At 39.2% G+C, this 15,572-nt stretch overlaps 1 protein-coding gene across 7 annotated transcripts in view; it reads left to right on the top strand.

The window, feature by feature from the left end:
• Positions 1–15,572, top strand: part of SMAD1 (SMAD family member 1) — a 78,527-nt gene that overhangs the window by 30,050 nt on the left and 32,905 nt on the right. For 6 of the 7 annotated variants that reach the window (XM_047856573.1, XM_047856577.1, XM_047856578.1 and 3 more), the window contains exon 2: positions 1,514–2,096. In XM_047856573.1, the coding sequence (XP_047712529.1) occupies positions 1,697–2,096 (400 nt within the window). In that variant the 5' untranslated portion in view covers positions 1,514–1,696. Of the gene's footprint in view, positions 1–739; positions 1,401–1,513; positions 2,097–15,572 lie in introns of those variants that run through there. The other variant, XM_047856576.1, reaches the window with a different exon arrangement.

Below are 15,572 nucleotides of genomic sequence, written 5' to 3'. Positions count from 1 at the left end.
TATCTACAAATATTGCCTCTGCAACAGTTTTCTCTCCTCTATTCCCACCAATTAAGATGATTTAAAAAAAAAAAAGATGAATTCAGGCCATGTTTCAGTATAAAAACTGGTCCATTTCATTTTTTGCCCTTACACTAGAGCATGCCCCTTTGGGGTCTCCCCCTATGAGGCCACTGAAATCTCTGCTTCATTCTTGAGCCCCCTTCAGCTCAGCTACCAGGCCTCTTGCTACTTACAGTGCAGGCATTGGTAAGGGCCCTGAGAAGAGGAGCAGAAGAGAATGTTCTGCTCACTTCATTGCTTTTCTGTTCTAAGCATCTTGGCCCTCTAGTCCTGAGGACCTTGGTTGCTCTTTGATGTATTTAAAATTAAAGTGGGGCGTTTTTGTTTGTTTATATTTTATTAGCTTTTAGAGTGATTCTTGGGAGGAGGTTGGTGTGATACATGCTCTACTATATCTTAGCTGGAATTTGTGCAAAGTTTCCCTCTTTAAGCTTTCTCACCTTTTCTGTTTTTGTCTGGTGAGGAGTAACTGGAAGGCTTGATTGAGACAGCTGGACTAAAGAATTTGGTACAGTATGTGTTCATGTGCTCCATTCCTTTCCTATCAATAAAAACCAAATTTCCTACTTTACTTGCTCTGTGGCCCATAGGCACAGGCTTGTTTACTGAATAAATACCCTAAAATCTTATAATGTTTACATAGTAGAAATAGAACTACTTTTTCTTTTAGCATAAAGATACTTGAAGAATAAACCAAAAACAGATGTTAAGACCACTGTATGTTTTTCTGTCACTTTCAGTTTTTGTTGCTTGAGGTCTGTTTTGAAATACATTTTTAGAGCTTCTCAATGAATCTGAGTGTAAAGCATTACAATATTGTTGATAACTTGAACTTTTTTGCACAAAGGTGTCTACTGCTTCTATCTCAGAACAGTTACTACTTTTTAAACTGTGTCTCTGTAAAATGGCAACGACCGTATTACCTCACTGTGAAGACTGTTTAAAAAAACTAAGTGTTAGTCTGCTTGGGCCGCCGCAACAGAATACCTCAGACTGGGTGGCTTAAACAGTAGAAATTTATTCTCACAGTTCTGGAGGCTGGGAATACCAAGATCAAGGGTCCGGTCAGTTTGATTTCTGGTGAGAGCTCTGCCACAGGCTTGTAGACGGCTGTCTTCTCTCTGAGTCTTCACATAGCCTCTCCTCAGTGTGTGTGCAAAGTGGGGGAGCCCTTCCTCTTGTAGAGCCACCAGTCTTACCAGATCATGGCCCCTCTCTTATGACCTCATTTAACCTTAGTTACTTCCTTAGAGGCTCCATCTCCAAATGCAGTTGCAGTGGGGGTTATGGCTTCAACATGAATTTTAGGGAGGACATGATTCAGTCCATAACATATTGTAATACATAAAAGTACTTAAAATAGTACCTGGCCCATAGTAATTGTGCAGTGAATTGTGGTTTTGTAGTAGCGAGTATTTTAAACATTTTTTCCCCCTTTTTTCTTTTCTAGGTGCTGACTTTGGATTACTTTTTAAAGCACTAGGCATGGTAATTTCTACTTTTCGGGACCTCAAAACCAAGAAGCTACAGAGAATCCTATGTCAATAAAGTGAAATCTCTTCCGTTGTGCTTTTGCATTTGGAGACTCCTGTATTTCCCTGTACACAAGGGGTGTAGAACTAGTGTGGTCATTATGAACGTGACAAGTTTATTTTCCTTCACAAGTCCAGCTGTGAAGAGACTTCTTGGGTGGAAACAGGGTGATGAAGAAGAAAAATGGGCAGAGAAAGCTGTTGATGCTTTGGTGAAAAAACTGAAGAAAAAGAAAGGTGCCATGGAGGAACTGGAAAAGGCCTTGAGCTGCCCAGGGCAGCCAAGTAACTGTGTCACCATCCCCCGCTCTCTGGACGGCAGGCTGCAAGTTTCCCACCGGAAGGGACTGCCTCATGTCATTTACTGCCGAGTGTGGCGTTGGCCCGATCTTCAGAGCCACCATGAACTAAAACCACTGGAATGCTGTGAGTTTCCTTTTGGTTCCAAGCAGAAGGAAGTGTGCATCAATCCCTACCACTATAAGCGAGTAGAAAGTCCTGGTAAGTGAGTCCTTTTATATTGATGTATTTAGCAGATTCGTGTTGTTTAAAATACGAAAATAATCCCTTTCCATGTTTTTAGTTGTGATTTTTATTACTTTTTTTACAAAAGTTTATGTATTTATTTTGAGAGGGAGAGAGCGCATGTGGGAGGGGCAGAGAGAGAGAATCCCAAGCAGGCTCCGCGCTGCCAGCACAGAGCCTGATACAGGGCTTGAATGAACCATGAGATCATGACCCGAGCTGAAACCAAGAGTGGGATGCTTAACTGACTGAGCCCCCCAGGCGCCCCTAGTTGTGATTTTTAAAGATTAGGGGAAAATGTGCCAGCCCTTGAAGATTTTGTACTTTCTAATGACTTAGTCCTCTCTAGTTAATTTTGTGTCTTAGGAGCGAGGCAAAATTGTCATAGCAGTACTGACAACTCTAATTATGAATGAATGAATGGTTTTCTTTCTAAATTTATTTTTTATGTTTCTCATTGGTCCTCTGAATTTCTCTAGATAAACTTAGCTGTGATTTTATTACAGAGGAATAAAATTCAGAAAGAGAAGAGAACATGGGGTTGCCATCTGTGTACTTGAGGGAAATACATCTTTAGTGCAATTGCTAATGACTAGTACCACTTTATTTTTAAAGATAGCATCTTTTGGGGGACCTGGGTGGCTCAGTCGGTTGGGCATCCGACTTCAGCTCAGGTCATGATCTCGCAGTTCGTGGGTTTGAGCCCCTCATCGGGCTCTGTACTGACGGCTCAGAGCCTGGAGCCTGCTTCGGATTCTGTGTCTCCCTCTCTCTCTGACCCTCCCCTGTTCATGCTCTGTCTCTCTCTGTCTCAAAAATAAATAAACGTTAAAAAAAAAATTTAAAAAAAGATAGCATCTTTTATCATCTCTGGTGGAATTTTGCTCCCTGTGGAGGATATGAGGGAATTCTATCTGCTGTGGAATCATTAGATGCTATTAATTTAGAGGATATTCCTAGTTTTTACGTGTATGACCTTTTTTGAGGGTATAATATGCATTAAAATTTGTATGGTTTTGCCCTCAAATTAGAATCCCCATTCTAGACAGTTTGCATCAATTGGAAAGTAATTAGACAGCCTTAAGCACTTAAATATCTCATTGTCAGATTGGAACCCATTTTGTTGATGGATTAGTTATTAATGATTTGTGGTTACCAAGGGTTCCTGAATGAAGCTGTGCATTAGAATCACATGGCTCCCCTCCCAGACATTCTGATTCTGGCACAGCCTTGTAATCCATGTTTTTAACAAATATTTCAGATGGTGTTGAGTAGCTATTGGACTGGTGTTGGAAACTACTATGCTAGATCATGTAGTAACATTCTCAAATAAAAGGCATTCTGTTTTTGTGGGTTTTTAAAAAAAAGTTTTTGGTTTTTCATGGAATATTTAAGACCTGCAAAAAGAGTTTAAAGACTAGGGAATAGTATAATAATAAACACCTCTGTATCCACTTAGCCTGAGAAATAAAAGATTACAAATAAAACCCAAACTCTAGGTTTGGCCTCTCTGATTCAGTTTTCAGTAACTATTCTGAATTTTTTGCTTAAAATTTGATGTCATCATTCCCATGTGTATTTTTATACTGTTATTATGTATGTCTGAATCCATGACAACACATAATATTATTTTATATGTTTAGAAGAGTTACCGATATTGGAACATCCTTCCACAACTTGTTATGTTCATTCAACATTATATTTTTGTGGTTTCTGTATTATATTCTTTTGGATTACCTTGTCAAGTGCTGTGAAAAATCCTCTGGAAATTTTTTTGGAATTTCATTGGTTTCATTTGCAAAGGATTGACTTAATTTTGCATTTTCTACATTTATTTAGGTCTTTTTCTTTAAGTTTCCTCCATATAATTCTTGTAGATCTTTCTTTAGATTTATGTCTAGATAACTAGTTGGTTTTTATTGTATCCATTTAAAAGTTACATTTTGTTAGACTTGATCTTTGCTAAGACTGCATTTGCTTTTTTCCACCAACTTTGCTGAATTCTCATTCTAAATTTTTTTTTTTTAACATTTATTTATTATTGAGAGACAGAGACAGATGGTTAGCATGGGAAGGGCAGAGAGAGAGGGAGACACAGAATCTGAAGCAGGCTCCAGGCTCTAAGCTGTCGGCACAGAGCCCAACGCGGGGCTCAAACCCACAAACCGAAAGATCGTGACCTGAGACGAAGTCAGATGCTTAACCAACTGAGCCACCCAGGCGCCCCTGCTGAATTCTTATTCTAATGCAGACATTCTTTACTAACTATTATATGTGCCGTGAGGTAAATTAAAAAGCAGAAAGTCAACACAAAGATACATGGGCTTTTAGCCATAAATTGAGATGGAGTTAAGAGTTTTGGAGAAGAAATAAACAGTGTATACAAGTAATATGTACAAACAAGATTATTTAGGTGTGTGATTTTTTTTGATTCACTATAGTAACTTTAAGGAGGTATACAGGGAAGATTCTAATCCTACTTCATTAATGATGAAACTGAGGTCCCTGTAAATTTAAGTAACCTGTGTGTCAGACAATTAAGGTTCACTATGTCTTCTCCATCCACACTCCTGCCACTCTTCTCCACCCTTTCAGCAATTCATCTTGTGCCTCCTGACCCATCACTCGCTTCAGGCCAATATCTGCACTACAGAGAGAGTTCTTTAAGATGCATGTTATGATCCTGTTATCTTCCTGTTTCCCACTGCTAGTACACAGAGCTCTGCACGTTCTGGTCCTGCCTGCCTGCTATTCCAGCTGCTTTGCCCATTCTTCCATATTTTGTGTGTTTGAGTCATATGGGAACACTCTGTTCTTTTCCTCTGTCTGTAACTTGTTTCTCCTCCCTCTTTGTCTAGCTCACTCTTATTTATCCTTCAGTTCTAAGCTTAATGGGTTTCAGCTTTGCTGAGAAGTCTCTCTTGATTCCTCTTTTGCTACCCTCCTGATAGGGTAGTCTCTGTTTCCTGTAGCAATCTGAATTTCTTCATAATGTTCCTCACACTTACACTTGTCTTTTTGTTAGTCTTCCTGGCAAGATAGTAAATAAATAAAACTGTGAGGGTAGGGCCCATATGTATTATTAGTGTTTCTACTTTAAACAGCTAGCACAGTTCAATAAATTTTTTTGTATCTTTGTATGGTCATTTGTCCATTTTTTGGAAATGAGTTTTCAGCTTGCCTATGCCCTCTGAACATCATCTTCCCTTGTTCGTTTATTTCACTACTTACAATGAAATAACACTAACACCTCTGACACGACGAAAAGTTTTTCTTTAGGTTAAAAATTAATACTGAGATGATTTTGTTGCAAGTTTTTCTTTAGGTTAAAAATTAATACTGAGATGATTTTGTTGCTCTTAGTAACTTACTTATAGAAGGTTTGTTGGGGCAGGGGTGGGATGGGTGGAAAACCAGCTAAAATAAGGCATTTGAGACTACAGGTGACATTTTGTCGTTCCCCCTCCCCCCCAACTGTTAGCCAAAAATCTTGTGAGGCATGCATAGAATAGTTCTAGAAAACTTTGAGGCTGAGGCCAAGATCTGTTGAATTTGAACACATCAGGATTTAGCTTATATTTTTCATATTATAAAGTGACTAATGTGGGAATAAGAACAAATGGCCTTTTTCCAGAGACCACTATGAAGCAGCCCCTGCACCTTGTGGGGGGAGGAGCAGAGAGAGAGAGAGAGAGGGAGACAGAGGATCTGAAGCAGGCTTTGTGATGACAGCAGTGAGCCCATTGTGGGGCTTGAACTCAAGATAAGTAAGATCATGACCTGAGCTGAAGTAGAACGCTCAACTGAGCCACCCAGGCACCTCAGGGGGTCTGGAATTCTAAGCTACAGATACACAGCTCTACACGGAATTACTTTGAACTATGTAACAACTTAGCTCAGATAAATTATTTCAAAGAGCAATTTAGCAGTTTAAGCATTAGTTAGGTCTCCCAGACTCGGTATTTTCTGCAGAGATTCCTGTTGAGATCTCTGGAGAAACATTCAACAAAAACTGGGTGTCTCTAGTTTAAAGGAGTGGTTTTCAAAGTATGTGTTCCCCAGACCAGCAGCATCAGCATCAGCATCACTCGGGACCTTTTTAGAAATGCAAAGTTTTAGACCCTTGCACAGACCTACTGAACTGAACTCTGGGGATGGGGCCAGGAATCCATGTTTTGACAAGCTCTGTGGGTGATTCTGATGCAGGCTACAGTTTGAGAACCACTGGTTTAAGGTACCTAGACAAGTCAAGTCCAGTTGACTAGATGAAGTTGTCTTTTATCGAAAAGAGATGCTAATGGGTTTGTCTTTGAAGTTGTTTGTTCATCATTTTGAACTTTGCATGTTTTGTTACAGATATAAAATTGACCCGATCTTCCAGGACTTCCCTTCTCTCTGATATTCATTAAGATCAGCACTCTGATAAAATGTCATAAGGTGTATTTAAGGAGGTGGAGGAGTCGAGGAGAAAGGAATGCTTTGTTTTTGGCCCAGTGCAGGTTTTAGAATTGTGAATGCTTTGTTTTTGGCCCAGTGCAGGTTTTAGAATTGTCCTTTTAATGTTCCTTTGACCAAAAATACTTTCTTTAATTTTTTTGAATGTTTATTTATTTTTGAAAGAGAGAGACACAGAGCAGGAGCAGGGGAGGGGCAGAGACAGAGGGAGACACAGAGCCTGACACAGGGCTCAAACCCGCGAACCATGAGATCATGACCCAAGCCGAAGTTGGGCACTTAACTGGCTGAGCCACCCAGGTGCCCCCAAAAATACTTTCATGGATTTAAGGAATTGTGTTTTTTCTTTAACCTATGTCATTTATTTTGTTATAAATAAAGAAGTCTAAAATTTTCAGTGGGGGGAAATCAGAAGTTACACAAGCACTGTGCAGTAACTTGTATTCATCATAGTTAACAATGGTAAAGATTGTGAAATGGGGAAGAACCTTTCTGTTGGTGAAAGGTACTACCTTGACCATCACTGAAAAATTTATCTTTGGGAAAGTAAAAAAATATTAAGGATTTCTTTTTCTACAGTGTGTGAACAGTTACAGGAAAGAAAGTTCATGCAGTTTCTGACCGTGACCCTCTTGATGATGTAACAGGTGACTGTTTATTTGGACTTTTAGTAGCCTTTAGAATTAAGGCTAGTTATTAGTGGTTGGGTTAAATATAGGTTTTCCTTTTCTTTACCCAACTAAATGCTGACAGTCTTAAAGTAAGTCATCTAACTGTGGTATTAAGAAGACCATTCAATTGCTATCTGTGGATATTAACATGCCTTTATGGAGACTTCCTGTCATTAGCCTTATTTGTTTTTTATGTTTTTCACATCGTTCTTGAAAACTGTTTTCTGTACTTTAAACTTAATCAACTTGAAAGGCCGTATTAAACCTGAATTTGAAATTCTGAGATTTCTATTTCAGTCTTTAACACCCTGGAGTTAACCTTCTGGTGCTTCCATTTTTGGTAAAATGGCTCCCAGCTGTTAAAATATACCTAAAAGCCTCTTCACCTGTTGGCTGAATGAGAGTTTTGACTCTTTATCTGCCTCAGTCACCATGTAATTCGTGGCTTGGTAAATTTTATCTCAGAAAGTCTTAAAATTCTAGGAATGGAGAATGAATTTAGTGTTTGCCAGGGACTGAGAAGGGGGTGAGCAGGAGGGAAGTGGGTGTCACTGTAAAAGGGTGAAAACATGAGGGATCCTTGGGTTGATGGAAATTTTCTGCGTCTTAATGGTATTGATGTCTATATTGAAATTGTTTTATTATTCTATAGTTTTGCAAGATGTTACCATTGGATGAAACTGGATAAAGGTTAGGATTTCTCTGAATTATTTCTTACAACTGCATGTGAATGAGTCTACAGTTACTTCAATGTAACTGGGTTACAATCAGTTAAGCTGAGTCAGTTAAGTGTCTGACTTCGGCTCAGGTCATTATCTCATGGTTCCTGAGTTTGAGCCCCGCTTCGGGCCCTGTGCTGACAGCGCAGAGCCTGGAGCTTGCCTCACATTTTGTGTCTCCCTCTCTGCCCATTCCCTGCTCGCGTGCGCTCTCTCTCTCTCTCTCTCTCTCTCTCTCTCTCTCTCAAAAACAAATAAACATTTAAAAAAATTAAATAAAATAAAAAATAGTGAACTGTGAAAAAGCCCCTAATTCACCTCAGGACTCAATCACACTACTGGTTTTCCTCAAGAAAACCATTGTACTTTGGTAAATGCAGCAAAGATGTTTATGTGTACTTGTTATTTTACACACAGATTATTAAAAAGACATATACTCAAGGATTGAGATTTAATAAAATTAATATTTTAAAAAACCAAAATGAAAAATTTTTTTTAATTGTGTCTCTTCATACTGCAAATGTGGTTTTACTTGAGCCAATGATGACAAAAACTTACATACGAGTAAAAATTTTTCCTTCTTAGGGTTGTGTTAATATATTCATTTGGAAGATTGGAGTGGAGGAGAAGCATTGACTTTTCCTTCAAGTTTATCTGAATGGTGATACATAGGAGTCTGATAACTGAAGTTGTAAGCCAGATATCAAGATATAATCATTGATCCTGAAGATTTTGGATTAATTAACAAAATTAAGTCTAAAAATTAAAATAAAGCATTATGACGTGTGTATTAAGGTTCTCCAGAGTAATGGAACCACTAGGATATATATAGATATATGCATATAAGAAGTGATTTATTATAGGAATTGACTTACACAAGTATAGAGGCCATAAAGTCCCGTGATCTGCTCTCTATAAGCTGAAGAGCCAGGAAGTGGGTGGTAGAAGTCTCAATCCTGGTCCAAAGGTCTGAGAACCGGAAGCATTGATTGTTTGAGGGCAGAAGATGGGTGTCCCAGCTTACGCTAAAACACACACACACACACACACACACACACACACACACACACACACACACTTGCCTTTCCCCTGCCTTTTTGTTCTATTCAGGCACTAAACAGATTGGAGGATGTCCCCCTTGCATTAGTGAGAGCAACCATCTTTACCCAGTCTACTGATTGAAATGCTAATCTCCTCTGGGGACACACTCACATACACAGCCAGAAAAATGTTTTACAGCTATCTGGGCATCCTGTAGCCCAGGCACGCTGACACCTAAAATTAACCATCTTCCCCTATAATTATCTGCATCTAAATTTCTCTTCATTTAAACATTTATGGCACATATACAACTCCTCACGAACCGTGTTTGCCCAAGAAAGGCTGGTATGTGATGATAGCACAGGTTGCTAAATCAAATAGTAGAAGTCGGGCAGGGGGGTGCAGTTAACTCTTAAAAGGCTGAGAGTGGTCATAAAAAAGCTCATTCATCTCTAACACATCTTGACGTTGTGTTCCAGACTATGTGGTAGTGCAGATATATATGCAGATATATATGTATATTTCATTGTACCCAGGATTTAAATCAGCTTATAATAAGACATACACTAAAGTAGAAAGTATTAGACCAGTGAAAACAAAATAAAATGGAAGGTCAAGACTAAGAGGAAAATAAACACATATGCATTCTGTAAGAGTTGCTATGATTGATATACAGCTCTATATAGCTTCTATATGTTTGTGTCTTAGTCTGGGTGGTTCTGTAATACTTTTGGTGTAGGAGAGAGATGTATATAATACTTAGGTGAAAGAAGAATGCTTTGAAAGCTGTAAGAGGAACATATCAAAGCATTTGTACCTGTGAAGGGGGGTGGTGGGGAAGAGACTTTGGGGCCCTTAGCAGAGGCTGCGTGCAGGAAGGATACCTTGGGGCAAGGAGAATGTCCCTGGCCTTTGCAGTTGCTCTTTCAGAGTCTACTCAGGGTTCCATTCTTTTGTCCATGTGGAAGTTCTCTTTTGAAAATTCTGCTTCTGTACAAGCTCAGTACACAACCAAGGGGGCATGGAGTTTAGATGATGAATTTTTCTCCAAGATATTATCATTGGCCTTTGACTTGTGTTTGATAATTTTGTCATTGGCATCTACCATCTTACTAGAAACAGATGAAGTAGTATAATTATGCACAGGATTTTATACCCAAATCTTTTAGCAGATTCCATATTCTTAAAGGCAAAATGTGAGGTTTAATCTAATTCTTTTTTTTTCCCGAGCAACTGTTTTTAGTGCATTATTTGGAGGCATTGGTATTGTGCTATTTATTAATTGATGAACATAAAGAGCAGTTACAATAGGTTACTTTTACAAAAATTGTAAAACTACATAAATTGAGGTAGATAACTGGACAATTATGTGATTTGTTTCTAGATGGGATTTTCTGTTGACAAATTAACTTCAATTGGAAATAATTACGACTATATAGATTATACAAAGTATCTTCCTCATCCTTTTTCTTTCCTGACCATTATCTTCCACTTCATCCTTTTTCTGTCTCTGCAACATTAGGTGGGCAAGAGAAGGTATTTTCACATCTTTCTGATTCATTCAGATTCTGGCACTCTCCCATCTGCCATTGCTAGTTTATAGGGCCAAAGGAACACTCGCCCACTAGCAGTTGTTAAAAACAAAACACAAAAAGCATGGCTGATGAAGAAAAAACAGTTTTGAAAGCCATAAAAAGTTTGTCATAATAAGTGAAAGATGTAGTTATACAGTAATTGCAATTGTGTGAAAATAATATTTTAAATTAAAAGGAAAACCTTGGCTTCCAAGGAAGGCTAGCTAGCTTTGGGTGAAATAAAATGAGACCTGTGAGTTGTGCTTTTTGGCTTCTTATCCCCACATGTGGAACATCTTCAAACGGTGATTTTTTTTTTTTTTTTTTTTTTTTTTTGTAGGATTGTGAATGTTTTATGTGGTTGGGTACGGGAGTGACAGGTGATTTGCCCCATGTTGGAGTGCCCTGTGCTCTTGCTCTTGATGGATACTTGCAAACATGAGAGAATCAGAAGGGAAGATTGGCTTATTTAATGCCTAGGCTGATTATCTCAGTGTTAACTTCTAGCCTCCTTGGTATTAGATATCCAGAGGCTCAAAGAAGACTGGAGATTTCTTTCCCCAAAATGTATGTCTCATCACTTTGTCTTTTTCTACTTCAAAATGGAAATATTCTCCTGAAAAACTCAACATCATGCCTAATAATCTTGAATTAGCCAAATGATTAGACCTCTCTCCTCGTAGTTAGAAAAGCGAGTTTCTTTGGGGAAGAGATTGGGAAGGAAAGAGAAGATGTTTATTTTAAAGAGAAGAGCTGGGGTACTTTGGGCAACCATAGTCTCAAGCACAGTGTGAAAAATTTAAGGGGGTCTAGAGGCGCCTGGGTGGTTCAGTCAGTTAAGCGTCTGACTTTGGCTCAGGTCATGATCTCGCTGTTCGTGGGTTAGAGCCCTGCATCAGGCTCTGTGCTGATGGCTCAGAGCCTGGAGCCTGCTTCAGATTCTGTGTCTCCCTCTCTCTGTGCCCCTCCCCTGCTCATGCTTTGTCTCTCTCTCACTCAAAAATAAATAAACGTTTAAAAAAAAAATCTCAGAGGGTCTGAAGAATAGGAAAGCAAAAAAACACAAAAAATGAAAAACCAACACCCAATGTTGTTAATTTGCCAGCTTGGCAGGGGATTAGTGTAGTTCTTAGATACGGTGTTAGGACTGGTTTGAAAGGCTGCAGACTTCTGTTTCCCCTGAGTTTAGTCTGGTCTGGGCTTCTACTGTGTCAATAGTGATTCTTCCCCATGTGTGGGAGGTGGGCAGATAAACATTTCACTTGCTGCTCACCCTTTCCACATTCCTAATTATCAGTGCCCTCAACAGGATTTCTCCATTCCTGTGACCTTAGCACCGAAGCCTGCCTGTAATACTCTAATGTGAGTCTGCTCTTCATAAAACTGTTGTAAGTGACGTGGGTTGTATAACTAGAAGTAACTGTAACTTCCATGATAAAAGATCTAGAGTCTGGAAACACAGGCCATGTTTAACTAAAAAGATTTAGGGCAATAAAGGACTGTTTGTCAGATTTTCCTCCAAGTTCTTTGTATTGTTTTGGTTTTTAATTTTTATTTATTGATTATGAGAGAGAGAGAGGGAGAAAGAGACAGAGGGAGAGAGAGAATCCCAAGCAGGCTCTGTGCTCAGCATAGAGCCTGACGTGGGGCTTGAACCACTAGTCATGAGATCATGACCTGATCTGAAATCAAGAGTTGGAGCTTAACTGACTGAGCCACCCAGGTGTCCATTTCCCCCAGTTCTTTGTATCATCAATTTTATGCCCTGGAATCTTAGGAGACCTTACAATGGAAGAAGGTCAGTTCTAACATCCCTCTCAAAGAGATGTGTTCATAGTTCTTAACCCTTCCACACGAAGGAAGCATTTCTTATCCAAGTAGTGGTCTGGTTTATAGAGTCACACATCGCTTTTCCCTGACCACCTCCTGCCTGCTTGTCTGTCTGGGATCTTCACTTACAGTAAGGCAAAAGGAGAGCCTGTGATTGTTGTAAATGCTTTGGGGCAGCTTTTAGTAAAGTAAAAGTAAACCTATGTAAGACAACAGAGTGGGGTTGCCTTGTATGTTTTTTCCGTTATGTTTCCCTGTCATTTCGCTGACAGTTATGTCTAGCTAGCCCTGTAACAGATTCAGCAGTATTTTTTCTGTGACGCTTTCTTGGAGTGTCTAAGAAGTTTATCCAGGGTATGGTGGTGTGCCAGACAGATATTTAAGTATGTTGGTCAAGTTAGGGAACAGTTTTGGGTAAATGCTTTTGAAACAGTATCACCTGCAACTTTTAAATTGGAAAAGGAAGTGCTAATTTTAAAATGAGCTATGTAAAACAAAAAAATCCCAACAACCTGATGGGAGCATGTCATAAGGACACAGGGGTCAGTCTGAAGGGGCTGCCCCCTGGCTCAATCAGAGATAAATTGATCAACAAAATAATTATGGACTGAAAATAATTATAAACCATTTAGGGATAAAAACAGGAATCCACGCTGATGATAAATAAATCGAGGGGAAAGGGAGGGGCTCTTATTCATGGTAGAATGCCAATTGCTGACTGGTAAATGTGGAGTGGAGTTCCTTAGGATATTCAGGACAAATAAGACCATTTAAAGCAGATATTTATTTCTCTTTAGTTATAAAGTTAAAATATGGTCAGGAGGAGTCTTGGGTCACAAGGCCTGGACTAAAATTTTGACACTTGATATCTTTGACCTTGGGCCAGTTAGTTGTCCTCTTTGAATTGGTGTTTGCTCACCTGTGAGATAGGGTGTGATTGTATCTACTTTCCAGGGTTGTGGCAAGGATTGAATTAAATAATGAATGTGAAAAGGCTGTATGCATTCTTGAAACATAACATTGGCTGAAGTAAGGAACATAATTTCCGTGTACATTTTGAGAATAAAAATGAAATTTGTAATGTAAGTACATTTTCATTAAACACATCTTTGGAAAATTAATGCTTGTAGTTACAGTAATAATAATAGTAACAGTGAAAATTAAATTAGTAACTTTTTATGTTTGCTCTGTGCCAGACTCCGTGCTGGCACATCACATGTATTCTCATTTAATACTGACCACAGCTGCAAGCTGTGGAGGTGCCAGCTGGGCTACCGAGATGCCTTTTAAGTAAGTTGTCACACAACTTGTAACAGGCCATCTGGGGATTCACACTGAAGTCTAACTCCAAGATCCATGGTCGAACCACTACACTACACTGCACTGCTTTCCAAAAGAAGCTTTTTCCCCTTTAACCAATATAACGAAGGTGAGGGGTATCTAATGTTTTTAATAGTAGAGTATGTAATCTCAGTTGTTTACCAGCTGCATGAAGTTGGGGTCCATAATGGTAAAGTGAGAGTCCACCCCTGTGTTTCAGGTGTGTATAGAGGCTTTATTTATGTTTATCTCCCATTGGTCAGTAATCATCATTAGATAACAAGTATCTGTTTCATGGAGTATATTTAATGGAATCAAATTTGAACTCATAATGAGAACTAATTACATTCAGCTGCAATTACAAATTAAGCCACACAGCCTGGTGTGACCCCTAGGGATGGTCATTTACATATCAATAGTGTCTAATCGATGACCCACCAGCTGCTTGTGTAATTGTAACTGCCCTTCACTGAATGCCTTCCATAGCCCAGGAACTTGCTTGTGCCACACAGAGAGACGCTATGGCACAGTGGTTAGGAGCCTAGATTCTGGAGCCAGATGCCTAGGTCTGTATCCTGTCTCCACTGGTGGCTGGTTATATTCTCGTAGGCAAGTTAATCTCCATACCTGTGTATCCATCTGTATAAAGTGGAGGTAATGACTATGTAGGTCAGAGTTAGGAGGATCAAATGAGTTTTCTTACATCACTTGGCCTAGATAAGCACCATATAAATGTTAAATAAAGAGAAAATCTGTGAGAAGTACTACTATTCCCATTTTCTTGTAAGAAGTGAAGTTCTGATAATTGGATAGTAAATAGCTCAGCAGGGGTTCCAGTTTCAGAAGTCTAAAACTAAAACCCACCTCTAATTGTTGTTCTCCTCCGATTACACCTTATGAAGGATTTTTTTTTCTCCTGTTATTTTTAGTTTACATTCTGAAGTTTTTGTTCCTCTAACAAGCTCTGAAGCTCTAATAACATAGCACCTTCCTTCTGTGGTAGTTACATAAACATTCAGCAGCGGAATGGTACCTGGGGTAAGAGTGGGAAGAGAGGAGACAGGGAGAGAGCCAGCGTTTGAGAGCCTGCCCTGTGCTGCAGCACCGGAGCCCCACAGAGCTGTTGGGGGGCTTGTTTCATTATCCCTACAGACACTGGTGAGAACTTACACTGTCTACTTCAACACCCAGCACTCTTGGCAGTCTTGATCCAAAGCCAACACTTGTTCTGTCATACCATGCCACCTGGCCAAAACTTTGGACACTTCATAAATTTTCCTGTCAGCTTAGTGTAATGCCCTGCTGGTCTCTTCTATATCATTGTCATTTTAATCTGTATAGCTGAGAATTAGAACTGATACTATATAGAGTTTTTAGGGGTAAGAGGAATAATCTCTAGAAATTTGATATAAAACGAGAAAACTGAAGTTCAAGTTTCACAGCTACTTAGAGACATAGGGAGTCTGCACCCAAACTCCAGACTTTCTGACTTTATGTATGTGGGATGGGGCACAAGAATCTGCCTTTTTAAATAAGTGTCTTGCTAATTCAAGATGCAGGTAGTCTGAGGACTTGGAGAAAGGTCGGTCTGTATTAATCAACTCATAATAAACAGTCCAAGAATAGTAATTCATAAACACATTAATTATTAAGAATCTATTACATGCTGTGCACTGAATAATACAGAAGGAAAAGAAAACTTAGTTCTATCCTCTAGGGTTTTAGGGTCTGAGTGAGGTAAAGTCAAATTAGCAATACAGTGTTACAGATGCTTATGATGGAAGTCTGCGTAGGCAGCAGTGGGGCACAAAGAAAAGAGGAATTCATTTTTATTGGGGGTGA

Source organism: Prionailurus viverrinus, chromosome B1, assembly GCF_022837055.1.
Source record: "Prionailurus viverrinus isolate Anna chromosome B1, UM_Priviv_1.0, whole genome shotgun sequence".
Lineage (NCBI taxonomy): Eukaryota > Metazoa > Chordata > Mammalia > Carnivora > Felidae > Prionailurus > Prionailurus viverrinus.
The sequence above is the reverse complement of the archived record's forward strand: the minus strand, read 5'-3'. Positions and strand labels throughout refer to the sequence as shown.